Source organism: Enhydra lutris, unplaced genomic scaffold (assembly GCF_002288905.1).
Source record: "Enhydra lutris kenyoni isolate GAN:26980312 unplaced genomic scaffold, ASM228890v2 scaffoldscaffold6, whole genome shotgun sequence".
Lineage (NCBI taxonomy): Eukaryota > Metazoa > Chordata > Mammalia > Carnivora > Mustelidae > Enhydra > Enhydra lutris.
Genome location: NW_019154090.1, coordinates 22,179,378 through 22,198,221, shown reverse-complemented (window position 1 = coordinate 22,198,221; position 18,844 = coordinate 22,179,378). Strand labels below are relative to the sequence as shown.

At 47.9% G+C, this 18,844-nt stretch overlaps 2 protein-coding genes across 6 annotated transcripts in view; both read right to left on the bottom strand.

The window, feature by feature from the left end:
* The window catches only part of LOC111141586 (Src like adaptor 2), a 30,593-nt gene extending 22,694 nt beyond the window's left edge, over positions 1–7,899 (bottom strand). Inside the window, exons 1-2 of the mRNA XM_022494252.1 lie at positions 7,714–7,899; positions 4,738–4,871 (exon numbers count right to left, since the gene is read on the bottom strand). Coding sequence (XP_022349960.1) covers positions 4,738–4,828 — 91 coding nt within the window. The 5' untranslated portion in view covers positions 4,829–4,871; positions 7,714–7,899. The remainder of the gene's footprint in view (positions 1–4,737; positions 4,872–7,713) is intronic.
* A 3,255-nt stretch (positions 7,900–11,154) lies between these two features.
* LOC111141706 (NDRG family member 3) overlaps positions 11,155–18,844 on the bottom strand; it is a 76,678-nt gene continuing 68,988 nt past the window's right edge. For 2 of the 5 annotated variants that reach the window (XM_022494480.1, XM_022494484.1), the window contains 4 exons: positions 15,446–15,481; positions 15,085–15,136; positions 13,849–13,887; positions 11,155–12,736 (listed from right to left, as the gene is read on the bottom strand). In XM_022494480.1, coding sequence (XP_022350188.1) covers positions 12,555–12,736; positions 13,849–13,887; positions 15,085–15,136; positions 15,446–15,481 — 309 coding nt within the window. In that variant the 3' untranslated portion in view covers positions 11,155–12,554. The remainder of the gene's footprint in view (positions 12,737–13,848; positions 13,888–15,084; positions 15,137–15,445; positions 15,482–18,844) is intronic. The other 3 variants (XM_022494482.1, XM_022494483.1, XM_022494481.1) reach the window with 2 other exon arrangements.

Sequence of the window (18,844 nt, the reverse complement as noted above, 5' to 3'; positions counted from 1 at the left end):
AAGTCTACTGGAGTCTGGGCTTTCCACCATCAACCAACCCAACCATGAACACCCTGGGGAGCAGGTCTGCTGGGATCCGAGGAGGACTACCCTGGTATTTGAAGATTTTCCAGTGGCCTCTGAAGAGCCCTACAGATGCCCAGACATCTTTTGGGGTCACTCAGGGAAAGGATTGGTGTGGCAAGAGGAGTGGGGTTCCTGGCTACAATTGCTTTTTATATGGAGATGTTCAAGAAGGCCTTGATAAAAGGATTCTGCTGCTCAGCAAACTACAAAAACTATAGCTCTAAGCAGGTATCAGCACAGATCTCGGAGCTCAGTTTCTAGAAGGTGGTTTCTGGAAGTTCTAATGATGTGAGCACTGAATGGACTAACATTTGGGGCTGAGGTCCAGGGTAAGCATGGGAGGAAGAGGGCTGCTGGAAGGGCCAGTGAAATCACAGATGTGGACAGGCTTTGTAACTCTAGAGTGCCATGCATGTCTCTCCCATGGCGTTTGTCCAGAATGACCAGTGAAGGTCCGTGCTGCCCCAAGAAGAGGTGGGGTGCCAGGGACCCACTTTGCCAGGCCTGGCCCAGAGTAGACACCCAAGAGGTATGTGCAGCCCAGTCAAGTGTCCTGGCCTCATGCCTGCCATCCTTTACTGAGCAGCTGCTATGTCAGGATCTGACTGAGTACATCACTCCAGTCCTCTCAAGCTCCTGAGGTAGTCCTCTCTGGTCACCACATCACACAGCGAGGCAACTGAGGTGGGACAGGGCACTGTGCCAGGAGTGGCTCCTATGCCATTCCTTATTCCTCTGCCCATGGGGCGCTGTTGGGGTGGGTGACCATTGTGGCTACTCATGGGCCCAGGTTGGGGGTACTTGACAAGACAGTGGTAGCACCTCTCCGAAAAAGGCCCAGACTCCCTGGGATGCTGACATTCAGAGAGGGATTCATAGAGCTAGAGGATGCCAAGCTTCCCCACTACACCACACCATCACGCCAGGACTGGTCCCAAGGACATGGTGGCCAAGAGGACAGTTTTGAGGTTGGATGGTAGGTGGCAAGTGACTCCCTCAGCACAGGATGCTCATGCCCTCATCTACCTCAGGGATCAGCCCACCTAGTCTAACGAGACGTCCTGATGCCTGTCCAGGCCTTCTCATCCTGGAAAACCCAGCCTCCACAGGCTGCTGAGATTCACTTCACCCACATCCCTCCCTCTCCTTCCTCTTTATCCCATTTCAGTAGGGGCCTCTGAAACAAAGGGAAAAGAGAGACACACTTGTCAGCACATCAATGCATCAAGCTATGAAAAACAGTCAAGGTCAACATGAAAAGTTTATCTGTTTATCTCATAGATGCTCCTGAAGGAGCCAAGGCCTCAGAGGGCTCTGTGATACCCTCTAGACAGATGCCCCAGGAGATGGGGAAGGAGAACAGATGGACAGACAAGGACCGAGGGGATGGGGGGCATCAGTGGGGCAGACCTGGAGCTGGAACTGTGTGGTATAAGGGCCTGTACTCCAGGTGGACACGGGAAGAATGAGACTGTGATCCTGGAAAGGGACTGGTTCCTATGTGTCCTCCCAGACACATGTGCAGATCTATGTGGTGACTCTGGACTGGAGCTTCTCAGAGCTGTGTGCTGCACAGGGCCATCCCACAGGGCCAGAAAATGCCTGATGCCTGCATAACAATGCAAGCAAGTCTTGTGGAGAGCCTCCTTCAACAACGGTGAAGCCGAGTGGCCTGGAAGGACCCAACCTCTTCTCCTGGGCTGCCCCTGGCCTGCGCATGCTGTCCCTGATGGACCCATCTGCCTGGCTGACTCACCTTCATCTTTCACACCCTGGATAAAATGTCCCTTCCTTGGTGAAGCCTTCCTGATGAGTCTCTCAGCACACACTCTTAATCAGAGTCCCTTAAAATGCACTGTCACCAAAACTGAACACAATTGTAATGGATTATGGGTTTAGAGCCTGTCTTTGGGGCTTGACTGTCCCTGAAGGCAGGGACTGTGCCTATCTTGTCCATTGCTATACCCCCTGGTCCTGGCACAAGGCCCGGTGTGGGGTAGAGACTTGGTAGATTCTAGATGGATGTAAGACTGATGGATGAATGATTCATGGGAGGGGCTGCCCCAAATCTGTGTTCCTGCTGGGCTCAGGGGTTGACATACCAAGAGAGAGCCCTTTCCTTCCCCCCTGAAAACCTGTCAGAGAAGGAAATGCAGCTCCCCTCATGTCTCACTGGCAGGGAAAGCCCCCAGAGCACCTGCTGGGGGTCAGCCCCCTCAGCATCCTGGCCATGACTCAGAGCAGCTTTGGGGCCACGGCCTGTGCTAGATTCAGAGGAAATGAGGGGGAGGTCTGTGTGGTTTCCAGGTCTCTTCCTGTAGGGCCTGGTGGGCCCCAGGCTCCCTGCAGACTGAGAGACTAAAAGGAGGCACCTGCCTCCCCACCAGGAGAAGGACAGCACCCAGGGTGTTAATGTCTGTGGGAGGCTGGCATTAGAGAGAGGAATATCTTAGGGCAGGGCTGAGGAGGGGGAGGAGGCCCCAGCCATTGCAGGGAAGTTTCCAGACTGGGGATAGTTTCTGCCCAAACACAGACATCCAGATATCTGGCTCTACAGTCTCCTGGTTCTGCTTAAGTGTATGTCCATGTCCTTCCTCCTAAAAGTACTGCTTGGTTTAGAGTGATTTGTAATCTGTGACGGTTAATTTTGTGTATCAACATGGCTAGCCCATGGTACCCAGATACTAGGTCAAACAGCAGCCTAGAAGTCTAAATGTTGCTGTTAAGATGTTTGTAAGATGAGATAACAATTTAAGTCAGTGGACTTTGAATAAGGCAATTACCTTCCATAATGTGGATGGGTCTCATCCAGTCAGTGGAAGATCTTTTTTTTTAATATAAAGATTTTATTTATTTATTTGATAAGTAAATAAAGACAGACAGAGATCACAAGCAGGCAGAGAAAGAGGGGAAAACAGGCTCCCTGCTGAGCAGAGAGCTCGATTCGGGGTTTGATCCCAGGACCCTGAGATCATGGCCTGAGCCAAAGGCAGAGGCTTAACCCACTGAGCCACCCAGGCACCCCAAGTCAGTGGAAGATCTTAAGAGAAAAAGAGTGAGGTCTGCCAAGGAAGAGGGAATTCCAGACTTGACTCTGGAATTCTGTAGCATTAACTTCCTTGGGCCTCTGGCCTGCCAGCCTGTCCAGCAGATTTTAGCCTTGCTAGCTCCCACAGTTGCATGAACCAATTTCTTAAAATAAATTCTATGTCTACACACACACACACCCACGTACACATACCCTACTGGTTCTCTTTTGCCGGAGAACCATGAATACATCATCAAAACCCCAAATCAGGATGTGATTTGAGAAAAGATTTGTGGGTAATTTGGGGCAACAAGAAACAAATTGGGCCTATAGTTTCAATATAAAAATTATCGAATTCGGGGCACCTGGGTGGCTCAGTGGGTTAAAGCCTCTGCCTTCCGCTCAGGTCATGATCTCAGGGTCCTGGAATCGAGCCCCGCATCGGACTCTCTGCTCGGTGGGGAGCCTGCTTCCCACCCCCGCCCCCGCCTGCCTCTCTGCCTACTTGTGATCTGTCAAATAAATAAATAAAATCTTTTAAAAAATTATAGAATTTCTAGGATATTTTGATTGTCCAATTGTCTTAAAAACTGGTATTTTTAGTTAGGACTATCTTGAAAACCACAGTTGTAGGTTCAGCTTAGGCATTATAGGTCCTGATTTTTTCCAACTACCATAGCTCTAATTTTGCTTCCAGTATTTCACAGGATAAGAAGGGACACTGTGGGGGCGCCTGGGTGGCTCAGTGGGTTAAGCCTTTGCCTTCGGCTCAGGTCATGATCTCAGGATCCTGGGGTCGAGCCCTGCATCAGGCTATCTGCTCAGCAGGGAGCCTGCTTCACTTCCCCTTCTCTCTCTGCCTGCCTCTCTGCCTACTTGTGATTTCTGTCAAATAAATTAAAAAAAAAAAAAAGACACTGTATCCTATAGAACTTTCTGTGATGAAGGAAATGTTCTGTAACCGTGCTGTCCAATAGGTAGCCACTAGCCACATATGGCTACTGAGCACTTGAAATGCAGCTGGTGTGACTGAGTAGCTACATATTTTTTTTTAAAGATTTTATTTATTTATTTGACAGACAGAGATTACAAGTAGGCAGAGAGAGAGGAGGAAGCAGACTCCCCGCTGAGCAGAGAGCCGGATGCGGGGCTCGATCCCAGGATACTGGGATCATGACCTGAGCCGAAGGCAGAGGCTTTAACCCATTGAGCCACCCAGGCGCCCCTGAGTAGCTACATATTTAACTTAATTTCATTTTAATGAATTTTACTTTGAATTTAAATGGCCACAGACAGCCAGAGGCTATTATAACAGCATACCTTTGCAGAGCTAAGAACTGGGGTTGGTCTTGGAGTTGCCAGCTCAATTTCTCAATAAACTGACTGAGGAGGAAGGAAACCCTCCTGGTTAACACCTGTCACTCTCCCACATTTTCTAGTTTATCTGGTTGTTCAACATTCTGACTGCTGAAATGTAAGCTCCCCCAGAGCAGGGACCCTGCCTGCATGGTTCACAGGGAAGGTCCTTGTATACAGCAGGTGCTCATTGACACTGGAAGCCGTGCTGGAGTGGCCGGTCAGGAAGGCTCACAGAGGCAGTAATGTCTGGGGCTGTGCGGCCTTACTGTGTCCGGGAAGCCTACCTGCTTGCATGGGCACAGGGCCCGGTTCTTGGACAGAGGGGCTCGAGCTGGGGCTTGGCAGGGTTTTCCCTCTGCTGGGTTGACCTCCCATCGTTCCTCAGCAGAACACTCGGAAGTACATGGCTGAGAGAAATCTGAAAGAGATGCTGCAATGGACACAGAGGCCCTGGTCCCCAGACACCCTCTCCCTCCCCAGCTCGGTCCTGCTGACAAGAGCAAATGATTCCCCTCCTGGCAGGACCAGGCTCCAGCCCCTCCACCAGACTCTGAAGAATTTCTTCTCTGCAGCTGGACCCTGTTTCCTCTGGTGGGCCCACTTTTCCATACTCCAGCCATGCTCTGTTCTCTGTTTATGGGCCTTTACCTGTGTGGGGGCCCAGCCACTGGCTGGACTGCTCTTTCCCTTGGGGGCCTGTCTGGGTCCCACCCTTCTCTGGGAAGATTTCTCTGAATCCCCCAGCCATCATTCCTATGACCTACTCAGAACCATTTCCTGACCTGGGATCACATTGGCAGGGGACAATGAAAGGACCCATGACTAAGGTTAGAGGTAGGCAAGGGGGATCTAAGGCGGCTTACAACAAGCTAAGGTGACACTGAGCACACAGTTATTGGTGTCAACAGGGCAAAGTAAGATGACTGGGAAGCTGTACGCCACAGGGATGACTTGCAAGTCTTTGGAGGGATTGACTGTTGAGCCATTTCCCTGCTCTTTGCCTCCATTTCCTCGTCTGAAAAAAATGGGGATGCCAATACCCAATATTTGGGTCCAAAAGATAAGGCACGCAAGAAGCTTGGTCAGGGCACATTTTTTATTGCGCTCTGTCACTTCACCAGAGGCCACTCCTGGGAACTTTCCCCATTTTTCTCTTTCTCAGCAACCTGTTGCATTCCTTCCCAAGTTTGGTTTTGTTTTTAGATTTTATTTTTAAGTAATGTCTACACCCGACATGGGGCTCAAAATCATAACCCTGAGATCCAGAGTCACATGCTCTACTGACTGAGCCAGCTAGGAACCCCCCTTCCCAAGTTTTAATTATTCGTTTATTAGAGTGTTCACTTGTTTAATTTGCCGTTATTCCACAGCTCAATGAGGACAAAGACCTCTTTTTGCTTGCCTATTTCCTCAACAATTCATAAGGCACCTGGCCCATAAAAGACATTCAACACACTAACTAAATGGACAGTGATTAGTAGCTCTTTGGACAGGTGTCTTATTCTTAGAATAATTTTAATTTCCAGAGTAATGCTAATTTTTTCAAACATTTTATCAAAGTGTTTCAGGGAAGTGTTTTCATTCTTTTCATCCTTTCATTCTCATCATCCTTTTCATGGAGGCGAGGAATAGTTATCCCAGCTTGGTTCCCTGGAGGAGCTCACAGAATGGCAGTGACATAGCAGGTTCTGGCCTTGCCTTTGAACCCCTCACCATGCCTGGATAAGGATGGGTTTCTGTCATTATCATGGAGAGTTCTGTATTCATGGGGATGAAGTTCCTTACTAGAAAACAGGCCCATCTTTAGGAAATGGCTCCTGGTAGCCACTTCCTGCTCAGACTTTGGGATCCTGAAGCCTCAGTAGGACGAGACAGTAGTGCTGCTTCCTGAGGTGGTCTCTAAAGCCCTCACTGCTATGGCTCCCCTTTACATCAGGTTTTCAACATTCCTGCTGCTCCCCAGCCTTTCCTTTCCCCTTGGGTATCAGATACAAGCTCTATGCTTAACTGTGCAGACGTGAGTCCAGAAAACCTCAGGGAGAGAGCTCTCCTGGGTAGTCTGAGTGATTAATTCAAACCAACCAGGATCCAGTTGTGTGACCTCCTCACGCAAAGCACGTAGCCTCTGTCTCGTCTTTGAATCAGGGATATTACCAACTCCACTGAGTTGTGGGGAGAAGTTGGGGAGCTGACATAGAGTGGGTGCTCAGTAATGGTTAGTTTCCTTTCCCCTCCTTCAGCAAGACAAAGTCACCACAATCAACAACTGCACTAAACACAGAGACTTCTTCCTACAGTGGATGGAGCTGGGGGATGGACCCAAGAGAGGTAGGAAAACCACACTCAGGCTGGAAACATCCCCTTCCCTGAGCTCTGCCAGCTCCCTTCACCTGACCTGGTCAGGGCCAGGCAGCTTCCTGGAGGTGAAATAAAGACCACGGGGTCCATGTGCCCGGGAGGTGGTGTCGGTCAAAACTTTAGAAATAATCTAATTATTAACTGCACAAGCACTTGAACAATTTACTGTGTGCCAGGCACTTTCTTGGGGGCCTGGGCCAGTGGGTAGAAGGAAAGAGTAAAGGCTGCTGAGACCAGCACACTGCCTGCTGTTGTTTTTTGATCTTTTCACTTAACCCTTTGAGAGGCTGGCAGCTTTGAAACCCATTCACATACAGTGATCAGGGCTCAGAGAGGGCACCCTCATGCTCACTCTCACACAGCTGCTTAGTGCAGAGCTGGGTCTACAAATCCATGTCTTTTGTGTTTTTGTGCTTCTGAAGATATTTCTCAGTGGTGGGGGTAAGTGATGAATTTGGATTGAGCTAAAGGGAGACCTGTCTCTCTCAACTTAGAAATATCACCCTTTGGCAAGGAACTGTAGACTCTATATCTGAAAATGTCTTCAGAGATTAGAATTCAGACTTCTTTCATTCACTGATGTTGGGAGGCTGTAGCCAAGAGGGGGCCCCAAAATCATACAAGCACATTGGTGACCGAGATGGGACCAGAATGGGCATGAAGACAAGCTGGAGGGCATAATGTAATTCTTGGGGCAGCGGGGGTGGGGGACAGTCAAAGGCAGAAGGAATGCTGGAGCCTGGTTCCTTCAGGGACCCTCAAAACTACCTCCCTTACATTGTCAACAGAACTTATTTTCCTGGAACTTTTCCCCCCACTGTAAAGCCCACTCCCAGCCTCTGAGGGGACTAGCATTCCTCACAGTCCCAGGGCCATCAGAAAACAAAAGCAAACGTACTTACTTGATTTCCTGTCATCAAAGCTTGGGGCAGGGGCTCAGCTTAGATGCATGCTTTGGTTGGAGAGGTTAGGACTTCTGAGGGCCCTTCGGAACATCTGCCAAAGTCCTTAGTCCTAGGACACCCAGAATCCTCTCAGCCTGGGAGACTCTTCAGGGAGATGCTTTTGGTAACCCTTTGGGTAGCTCTGCATCTGCTGTGGTCAGCAGTTTGTAGACCTGGGATGAGACAGGAGACTGGTGCTCCTTAGGGACCCGCACAACACTGGACAGCCCTCCCAAGCACAGTCAGGCCAGGGAAGAAGGCCCAGGGCTCTTTCAGCTTTGTCATAGCGTCCTCGGGGCTCCCAGCTCACACCTGCAGGCTCTGTGGTTCTCATAACCACCCATTTCCTCTGACGGCATCAAAGACCATCAAGGAGCCACCTTCCCCAAGTTCCTGTTTCTAAAGGAGAAGCAGCTGCGTTGTCATGATCCCAGAGGGAGAGGTTTTTCTCTGGTTTTGTGGCTTCGTCCTGCCTGAGGAACACAGAACTGAGGTAAATGAGGAGTTTCCCATGCTTACCTGACCATTATAATCATCTGAAGTTCTTGTCTGTATCAGATTCCTGGGCTCCTCCTCCATCTTCTGAATCCAAGCCACCAGAGGAAAGCCGAGGAATATGAATTTTATATACTCCAAGAGATGCCCTCAACTGGCTTTGGGGGAAGCACTGCCTTGGAGTGATGTGTCCTAACCTTTAATGTATACAGGTATCCCTTGGGGATCTTGTTAAATAGCAGATTCTAGTTCGGTTGATCTAGGGGGTGGGATTGAAGGCTCTGCATTGCTAAAAACCCCCAGGCAATACCCACATAGCTGGTCCATGAACCACACTTTGAGTAACAAGACCTGGATAGTGGTTCTCCAAGTGTGGTCCCAGTCCTCAGCATCATGTGAGAGTTTGTTAGACACACGAATTCTTGAGACCCATCTCAGATCTACTAGATCAGAAACTCCATAGGTGGGGCCAGCAATTGCTTTCCACAAGCACTCCAGGTGTTCTGATGTATAGCCCATATTTGAGTGTCACTCAGCTAGGATAAAGAAATTTCTGACAGAATTGCCTGTGATTGTGTGTTACCTTCAGTCATTAAAATTTAAATAAAATCCCCATCTGATAAAATCTAACCACACATACTGCTACCTTTCCATTAGGGGCTAGTATTCCTGGAGACATGATTTTTTTTTTCTTAAAGATTTTATTTATTTATTTATTTATTTATTTATTTAAGGATTTTATTTATTTATTTGCCAGACAGAGATCACAAGTAGTCAGAAAGAGAGTGGGGGTGGGGAGGGGCGGGGAGCAGGCTCTCTGCTGAGCAGAGAGCCCGATGTGGGGCTTGATCCCAGGACTCTGGGATCATGACCGGAGCTGAAGGCAGAGGCTCTAACCCGCTAAGCCACCCAGGTGCCCTTAAAGATTTTATCTGAGAGTGAGTCAATGAGAGAGAGAGAGAGAGAGAGAGAGAGAGAGAGAGCGCACAAGCAGAGGGAGGGGCAGAGGGAGAAACAGACTCCCCTGCTGAGCAAGGAGCCTGACTCCGGGCCACATCCCAGGACTGTGGGATCATGACCTGAGCCCAAGGCAGACACTAAACAGACTGAGGTCCCCCCGAGACATGCTTTTTAACACAAAATGGCTCCAGCTCAGACTATGAAGACTTTACTGGGGCTCTGCCAGCTAGGGCACATTCCAGCTCAGGTTCTCCTCTTCTCCTTTCTCCTAGGGAAGGCTGGTTTGAGACTTAAGTCTATGGGCACTTGGTGTGAAGAGCTGGAGAAGCCAGAGTGGAGGCACATCCTGTGTAAGGAAGTTCTAATCAAGATGTTAGAATGGGTGAGGCCATTCTAGGATGTGGCCCATGGCAGGTAGGGGCCTGAACAGAGGCCCACCCTCCTGCTCTGGTCTGCATACTACTCCAATGTCTACCTTCTATCTGACAGGAAAGACTTTCAGACTGGCCTCAAGGTGAGGTCCAAGAAGCCCCTGAGAATTAGTTTAAACACCTAGATTTGCTGCTTATTAGTTTTGTGATCATGTGTAGTTACCTCTAGGCTGGTTTCTCATCCATAAAATGGTACTAGCATGTACCTCACTGAACCACGATTAGGAAACCTACAGGAAGGTGCAAAAGGCCCCGGCCGACAGTAGATGCTCAATAACAGGCTCAATATGAAAATGCACTTCTGGGAAATTTTTCAGGCTAGGTGACCTTGACCAAAACACTTAACTCTCCTTAACCATTTCTCGTCTGTAAGAAAGACCTGACCAGGGGTGCCTGGGTGGCTCAGTGGGTTAAGCCTCTGCCTTCAGCTCAGGTCATGATCTCAGGGTCCTGGGGATCGAGCCCCGCATCAGGATCTCTGCTCAGCAGGAAGCCTGCTTCCCCCCCTCTCTCTGCCTGCCTCTGCCTACTTGTGATTTGTCTGTCAAATAAATATATAAATAAATCTTTAAAAAAAAATAAAAAAGCACTGACCACTTTGCAGGGGTACAGTGAGAACTGGGTAAGATGATTTATATGGAGGAGCCTGTATACTCTACCTGGCTACTTCCTGGACTCTCACAAGGCAGGCACCCAAGTGTTTCGGGACTGAACAGGGAGCAAGGAAATGAAAATGAAGAGAGGGAAAAGTAGAGTATGGATGAGTGAAGTGTAATCAGTTGGGGCCTGACTCCAGTGACCATCCATGTCGGGTATATTCATGAAGGCTGGAGTGATAGGGGTTTTAAGAGCAACTGTGACCACCAGACCTCCTCCAGCTCAAGAACTGCTATCCTGTATTGTCAGGAACTCAGCTTGGTGACCTGTATCTGTCCTCGTGCATTTGCTTCAACTCCTCTCCCAGAAAGAGCAGGGCCTATGACATTTTACAAGTATCCCCCACAGACAAAGCAACCTTGATGGACTACATGGTAGCAGCAGCCCCTGGATCATTCAAAACTAACACAAGGTGGTAGCCTCCTGCTATCACTGGTGAGTACAAAGACAGCCGTTTCTGGAGAAATACAGTCTGGCCTGTTTGAGGAACCCAGGCAAGTGGTTGCAGGTTACTACACTGGGGTGGGACCCAGCAACCCCACACAGATGGCAAGGGTGAAATGTGGAATGCCTTTCTGAGACCTTAGCTTTCCTCCTCCATAAACCCTGTGATCGGGCTTCTCACAATTTTTGATTTGAGGGCAATAGAGGTGTGTCAGATGAGCTTGGGGTCCTAGATGGGTTTACTGGTATGACCTTGGGCAAATTATTTATCCAGAGTCTTAATTTCTTCTTGGGTGAGATAATGATCAAGGACGTGAAAATGCCCAGCACAAAGCCCACGTTTAGTGACTTGGTTCCACCCCGAGCCCCAGTGCATGGCTTGAGAGAAATAACACCAGCAATCGGGTTAACAATGAAACATATTCAGCTTTATTTAATAATCTGTAAAAAGTTGTACTCTGGCAGAGTGATGCATTCCCTATCTCGGCTGAAAGCAAACATTATGTCTGAAAAGCCCCCTCCTAAGATTCGGAACTGCGTAACCCTGAGCTTACATCTGATGCCCTCAAGAGCTGGGCCCTTGCTGTGTGGCAGCTGGTTTCATCCTCCTCCCAGCAATACTCTGGCTGGCTGCAGCCCCTCGCACAGCAGTCCGCTAAGCACAACTGTAGCTGCACAGGCTGCCCTTACACACCGGCCCCTTCCCTCTCTTCTTTAAGAACTGTCAAGAATCTTTCTGAGAAATAGGTTCTGTACCAATTTCACTTCGCTTCCACTATGTCAGCTGAAGTCAAGGGTGTGCCTGAGACACATGATATTCCGCTGAGGTCTGTGCCTCTTCGCCCAGCTGGTTCTCACCATCTGCATAATTTTCAGGCCACACCTCTCCTTTTTCAGAGGACTGAAGGGTGGAGAAACACTCTTCATCACAGACCCAGGAGGCACTTCTTGGGGCTATCTTGTAAGTGGTATCAGACACTGTGGCGACAGCAGCTCTGCTCTGGCACAGCAGAGGCCTGGTATTTTGTTTTCCATCTTCCTGTGCTAAGAGAGGGCAGTAATGATGCCACACTCACTTCTTAGGAAAAACTCCATGTTGCATCAGAACTTCATCATTCATGGGCTTCTAAAAGAATATGTCCCTCCCTTTTATTTACAGAATAACATATATGAATGCATTTGGACAGGAGGTGACTGGCCACCCTGCCTGCCTCTCTATGTTAACAGGCTCCCTTCTATTGGTCACAGTCAATGTAAACACGATCTTCCACATTTCTCAGAGCTCCTGAAGTCACTGCAAATCGTGTTGACCAATTTGGAACCAAAAGAGAATGCAGTGGCCTGCCCAACCTAGAAACCTGTTCTGTATATTTCCCTTAAAAACACCATTGAAAATGAAAAAGAAAAAAGGTCCCCTTTTTTTGCAGAAGCTCTACAAGAAAGCATATCTAAAATCACAGAACTATGCACACACAGACACAGACACGCGTGCTCACACACATACATCAGAATCAAAGAATCTTGTCAGATATGTAGTTGGGAAAGCACAAGGAAAGGCTGACAAGAGAAGATATGGAAATTCGATCGGCTAAAGATGCTGGAATGTTACAGTGATGGCAAGGAAGTGGTTCTTGGTACATACAAAAAGGAGGGCGGGCAGGCAGAGAGAATGATAAATCCAGGATACCAGAGACTGTCAGTTGGCCATGCAGGAGTTAAAGATAGATGCCAGTTTGCTGGATGAAATGTTATATTATGGAGTGGTTGTCTGAAGGAGGGTGGACTTGCATGGTCCAGGGGAGGAGTATCTGCTTAGCAGGACACCTCCATGGTCTGGTGTCTGTCCACAACATCAGGGGATTCAGAGGATTCTTGAGTTCCATCTGACTGATTGCTGGTGACAGATCGGCTGAAGGCACTTTCTCCAGAGCCGATGCTACTCGAGGTTGAGTGGGTTCGTGATCGGGCGAGCCGGGTCATGCTGGCAGATGGTACTGTAAGAAAGAACCAAGGGGACTAGAAGATAGTACCCTGGCTAAGCTTAACTAATCCAGAAATTTCACTAAAGGCTTTGTTTAGCTTTCCCAACCCATTTAAGGTGAGACCCAGGATAACACATAGCCATCTCCCTTTTGTATTATTTGCTTAGGTGAATGGCTATACACAAGGTTGCTTTAATCCTTTGGATCTGGTTGGAATCTTGGCTGATTCTAGTCCACAGAAGAACATGGGGAAACCTAAGTCCAGAGTATAGCCTCTTAGCTATGCCCACGCCATTCATACAGTGATCAGGAAAGAGGCTTTGGGAACCCAAACAGGTAACCAAACCCTGCAGTGCATGCAAGACTAAACCAAAACAAAGACAAACCACACAAGTATGAAGGTGTTTCACAAACACAGTGCAAGCCCGATACAACAAGACTACCATCCGTGTCCACAGGCTTCCTTTGCTACCTGGGGAGGAGACATGTATGAAGGTGTGGGTCTAAGGGAGAGCAGGTGGGCCTGGCACCTGCCCTATATGCCCTCTATGCAGGCAGCAAGGTAAAGGATGCCTGCAAGGGAAGGGCTCCGGGGTGGGTGTTTCACTCAGACTACAGTTCCACCGCTTTGATCCTAAGGTCCTTCCAGCTGGGCTGGGATGTGGCCTTACCTGTCATAACCTCCCTGTCTATCTTCCTGAGGCACCAGCCACTCACCCAGCTGTCATTTCAATGCCAGGGTCAAAAGATGCCGTCACCTGATGAGTTTTCCAGGCACAGGCTCTGGTACTCCTATTTAGAATCAAGGCTGCCCTTCACGTCCTGTGTCTGGGCTTCATGCAAGGATGAGTAGGTGGCGGCAGAAGAGGGGTCCTGCCTACAAAGTTTCAGCTACTACCGTGACCCTGATTTGGATGATAAGAGGGAACCTGGCTATTACAACCCGCTCCTTTCTTTCTGGGGAACCAGGGCTGGACCTGCAGTCTAACCCTCTTAGGGCACAACGAGCCACGTTCTATCGGGCTCTCACTGCACAGGAAAACCGCGGACATGCTGCAGGCAGCCAATGCAGCCAGGAGAGCGTGGCTGGGAGGCAGGGGCAGGGCCAGCACAGAGGAAGGTACCTGACTCGGTGCTCAGGTGACTGAGCTGCACATACGGGACTGGAAGCAGGATGGACACAGGAAAAGGCAGGTTAGTGACCCAAGAGTGCCAAGTGGCAACCTTGGCTGCCCAGTAAACACTGACAGAATCCTCTAAGCTGGGCATGAATTCTTATGTTAAGGTCTCAGAAAGGAGTTGAGGCTGACTGATGTTTTATCATCATCTGAGACGTTACTTCTCTCATCTAGTCAAGGGCAACTGTTTTCCTCTCCACTATAAACAGCCATCTGTTTTGGATCAGAAATGGGCTGGAAGATCAGCTGTTTCCTACGAAAGGGATGAGAACTGGCTAGGAGAGGGACTTCTCCTCCCAGTGAGCCAGACAGATGTGGGTGTGGGCTCGGTTGGTAGTGGCTCACAAACGGGGATGACACAGCCACTCTAGACGAGACATACACAGTCTGCCTGCCAGGCACAGGGCTGTATGTACCCAGGGGTCAGCTGCTGCCCAGGCAGCTGTTGTATGACCATTTTCCACGCTTATACTAAAGACAAAAAAATCACCCTACTGGGTAAAGAGCTCTGTACCTGGGTTGAAGAGTTTTTCTTCTTAAGAATTCCAAGAAAGGAGCAAGTGTGGATAGTCTGTGACAAATGAGAAAGCTCAGGGGTCTCACAATACAAGAGACCAGGACAGAGGCACACGATATGGAAACATCCTTGGACTTGCTCTAAACTACTGTGCAAGTTCATTTCCTGTGGTGGGGCTGATGTAACTGAGGACAACTACCCTTTTCTTCTGAAGTCTCCATTGTGTTTCTCTAGGCCAGGAGTGATTACCAGCTAAGTTCAAATGCAAATCAGATTCACAAGCTTAGCAATATCTAAGCCTCAGTGGTTAAAAACATGGGCTCTGGAGTCAGACTGCTAGCATTCTGCAGGTGAACTGTTACCCTGGGAAATGTACTTAGTCTCTTTGAACCTCGGTTTCTTCTTCTATAAAATGGGACTAATGACAGAACTTACCTCTTACGGTTATAAACACTGAATGCCCAGCACAAGGTAAGTGCTTAGTCAGTGTTAGCTCACCTTACATACATGCACAGATGAATGGTCCATAAACATTTTGGTTTCTACCTCACTTTAGGCTGGCTAACATAGAGGTTATATGCCCTGGGAAATGTGGGCTCCCCAGATGTCAAAATGACCCTATTATCATTAAATTTTTGCTGGACAGAAAGTTTTGTATTACTCACTGTAGCCCATTCCCTGCAAAAAGTACTTGAAGGCCTCGGTGAGCTTTCCAGGCTAGGAGACAAAATAAGAAAGTATTAATCTTCGCATAGGCAGAGAGGCAGAATCAAATGAGTGCTTTATTTATTTATTTATTTTTTAAGATTTTATTTATTTGACAGAGGGAGATCACATGCAGGCAGACAGAGAGGGGGAAGCAGACTCCCCGCTGAGCAGAGAGCCCAATGTGGGGCTCGATCCCAGGACCCTGAGATCATGACCTGAGCCGAAGGCAGATGCTTTAACCCACTGAGCCACCCAGGCGCCCCAAATGAGTGCTTTAAAAAAAGAAAACAATACAATAATAAAAAAGCCCCTCCTTACCTGTACTACTTGGGGCAGTCCACCACAGTCTGCCATCTAAAAGAGGAAAAATATAGAAGTGAGCTGGTACTTATACTTAGGGGACATGCTCTGAAAATCCACAAGTCCTTTCAAATAGGACAGGACTGAATTTTAGGTTCCTTAACTTAATGTTTAACTGCAACCAAGTGTATGTTTCCTCATTGCACTCTTACACAAAAACTTACATCCTAGCAATAACCTTGGATATAAATCTGAAAAGATTATTTATTTAATACTTATTAATCAGTAAGATGTAGAGCCTGGCCTTTAGGCCTAGGCTGGGAACTTTCCGTTAGGAGTGACAATGAAGTTAACCACCGTCTTCAACTATGGTTCTGACTCCACCTGAAGAATTTACTTTTAGAGTCCTCAAACAGCATGACCCTAACTTCTCAGGGTATCATGCTTCCTAAGTTTCTGCTCAACCCAGTATTATCTTCATTCTACAACTAAGGGGATTTCTCCAATGACATGGTGATTCCGAATCTGGTCAACTCACTTGGCCAGCCACTTTCCTCTCAAAGCTGGATTTGGTGAGGCTGTCTCTCACTTCATAAATATTCATAGCTGATTATCCTCACATGTGCAAGGATTTTTTTTTTTTAAATAAAGATTTTATTTATTTATTTGACAGACAGAGATCACAAGTAGGCAGAGAGGCAAGCTGAGCCGAGAGCCCGATGCAGGGCTTGATCCCAGGACCCTGAGATTATGACCTGAGCCAATGACCTGAGCCAAAGGCAGAGGCTTAACCCACTGAGCCACCCAGGTGTCCCGTGGAAGGATATCTAAAGTAGGGTTTTGTTAGCACACACTGGAATTACCCAGAAGACTCATTAAAACTCAGATTCTTGGTTTCTACTCTAGAAATACTGATTTAATAGGTCTGGGGTGGGGCTTGAGAACTTGCATTTTTCTTTTTTTTTTTTTTTTAAAGAGAGAGCGTGTGTATGGGGTGTATGTTGGGGAGAGGTTGTAGGGGGTAGGGTCAGAGGGGAAGACTCTTAAGCAGACTCCACATCCAGGGCAGGGCTCAATCTCACGACCCTGAGATCACGGCCTGAGCTGAAATCAAGAATTGGATGCTTAACTGACTAAGCCACCCAGGCACCCCAAGAACTTTTTTTTTTTTTTAAAGATTTTTTATTTTAGAGAGGCAGAGAGAATCCCAAGCAGACTCCATGCTCAGCTCAGAGCCCAATGGGGGGCTAGATCCCATGACCCCAAGATCATGATCTGAGCCAAAGACAAGAGTCAGATGCTTAACTGACTGTGCCACCCAGGTGCCCCAAGCAGTTGTAGTTCTAATAAGCTCCCAGGTGAAGCACATTCTGCCAATCTGCAGAAAACACTATTTCTAAGGCATTATGGTCAACCACACAGACCCACCTTCTTTTTTCCAGCTGTTATGCATTCTGTACTCAGACAACATCCTATTCAGGCTGACTGGAACTTAAAAAAAGAGGTGGGGGGCACCTGGCAGCCTAGCCAATTGAACATTCAACTTTTGGTATCCACTCAGGTCATGATCTCAGGGTTGGGAGACTGAGCCCCGCACTGGGTGTGGAGTCTGCTCAAGATTCTCCCTCTCGGGGCACCTGGGTGGCTCAGTGGGTTAAGCCTCTGCTTTCGGCTCAGGTCATGATCCCAGGGTCTTGGGATCGAGCCCCACATCAGGCTCTCTGCTCAGCAGGGAGCCTGCTTTCCTCCTATCTCTCTCTGCCTGCCTCTCTTTCTACTTGTGAGCGCTCTCTGTCAAAAAAAAAAAAAAAAAAAAAAAAAAAAGATTCTCCCTCTCCCTCTGCCCCTCCCCTGCTCACACACACTCTCCTTCTCTCAAAAAAATAAAAACTTCCTTTGAGGTGGGGACTGTTATTTAGCAGATGGGAATGCCACAGAAGGCACAGGAATTGAAGGTTAATGTTAAAATCTGACATAAAACACTAACACACGCAGAGAGAATATTAGGAGGGACTGTTTGCAAGCTTGCTGCCTATCAAGTAGTTGGAGAGTCAGTTCAACCACACTGTTGCAGTGGGCATTTCTGCCCAGAAAAAACTACATCTACAGCTACTGCAGAGTTCAGTTTTGCGCTTTCAAAATATTGATTCAAACCTATACTGAAAAACTATTTGAAACCATATACTTTTAAAATAACATCCCTATTTTGGACCAGTTTGTCAACCACCTGGACCCCAGAACATTCTGCATTCTGTCACCTCAGAGCATTAACCTCATGTCGTATTTCCAGGAACTACAGCCTGCTTTTGGTGACAGCACTTCCCTTTCAAGCCACTTCAAAGAGAAAGGGAAGAAAGCAGAGGTCTTTCAGACTGAGAAAGTAGCAGTAAGCAACGTAAGATCAGCACTTAAATACAGTAATCCATACTCAAATCACAGTGCCAGGCCCCTGTACACTTTACGACAGACTGTAGAAAAAACAAGGTTGACACTCTTACCTGGTACAATGAAAAGGGAGAGAAACCTGACATTAACTAGAAATCCAGTATAAGAGTTGCTCTCTATTTGCCCTAAGAGAAAGGAAATGCACCCACCCTCATATCAGAATTGTTATTGGAAGCTTCCTAATCAATACAGTGGGACATAGCTTGTAAATAATTCCCATTCATCCTAATTCTCACAAAATTAAATAATGCTTATGAAGTTTTTAATAACATGGTTAGATGCTCATGTCAAAAAGTTGAGGAGGGACACCTGGGTGGCTCAGTAAATGTCTGCCTTTGGCTCAGATCATGATCCCAATGTCCTGGAACTGAGTTCTGCATGGGGTCTGTGCTCAGTGAGAAGCCCCCTTCTCCCTCTCCCTGCCACTCCCCCTGCTTGTTCTCTCTGACAAATAAATAAAATCTTAAAAAAACAAACAGACACAGGGCTATAAATATCCTGACCTTAATGATATAAAAAGTATACAGGAAAAGACCCCCATTTTTTTTTTTCTTTCTTTTGGAGAGTGAGCACAGGGGTTGGGGGTAGGGGCAGAGGGGCAGAATGAGAGAGAGAGAATTTTAAGCAGGCTCCATGTCCAGCGCAGAGCCCAAAGTGGGGTTCAATCTCATGACCCTGAGATCATGACCTGAACTGAAATCAAGAGTTGTATGCTTAGGGGCGCCTGGGTGGCTCAGTGGGTTAAGCCGCTGCCTTCGGCTCAGGTCGTGATCTCAAGGTCCTGGGATCGAGTCCCGCATCGGGCTCTCTGCTCAGCAGGGAGCCTGCTTCCCTCTCTCTCTCTCTCTGCCTGCCTCTCTGTCTACTTGTGATCTCTCTCTGTCAAATAATAAATAAAATTAAAAAAAAAAAAATTTAAAGAGTTGGATGCTTAACTGACTGAACCACCCAGGCACCTCAAGACATCAGTAT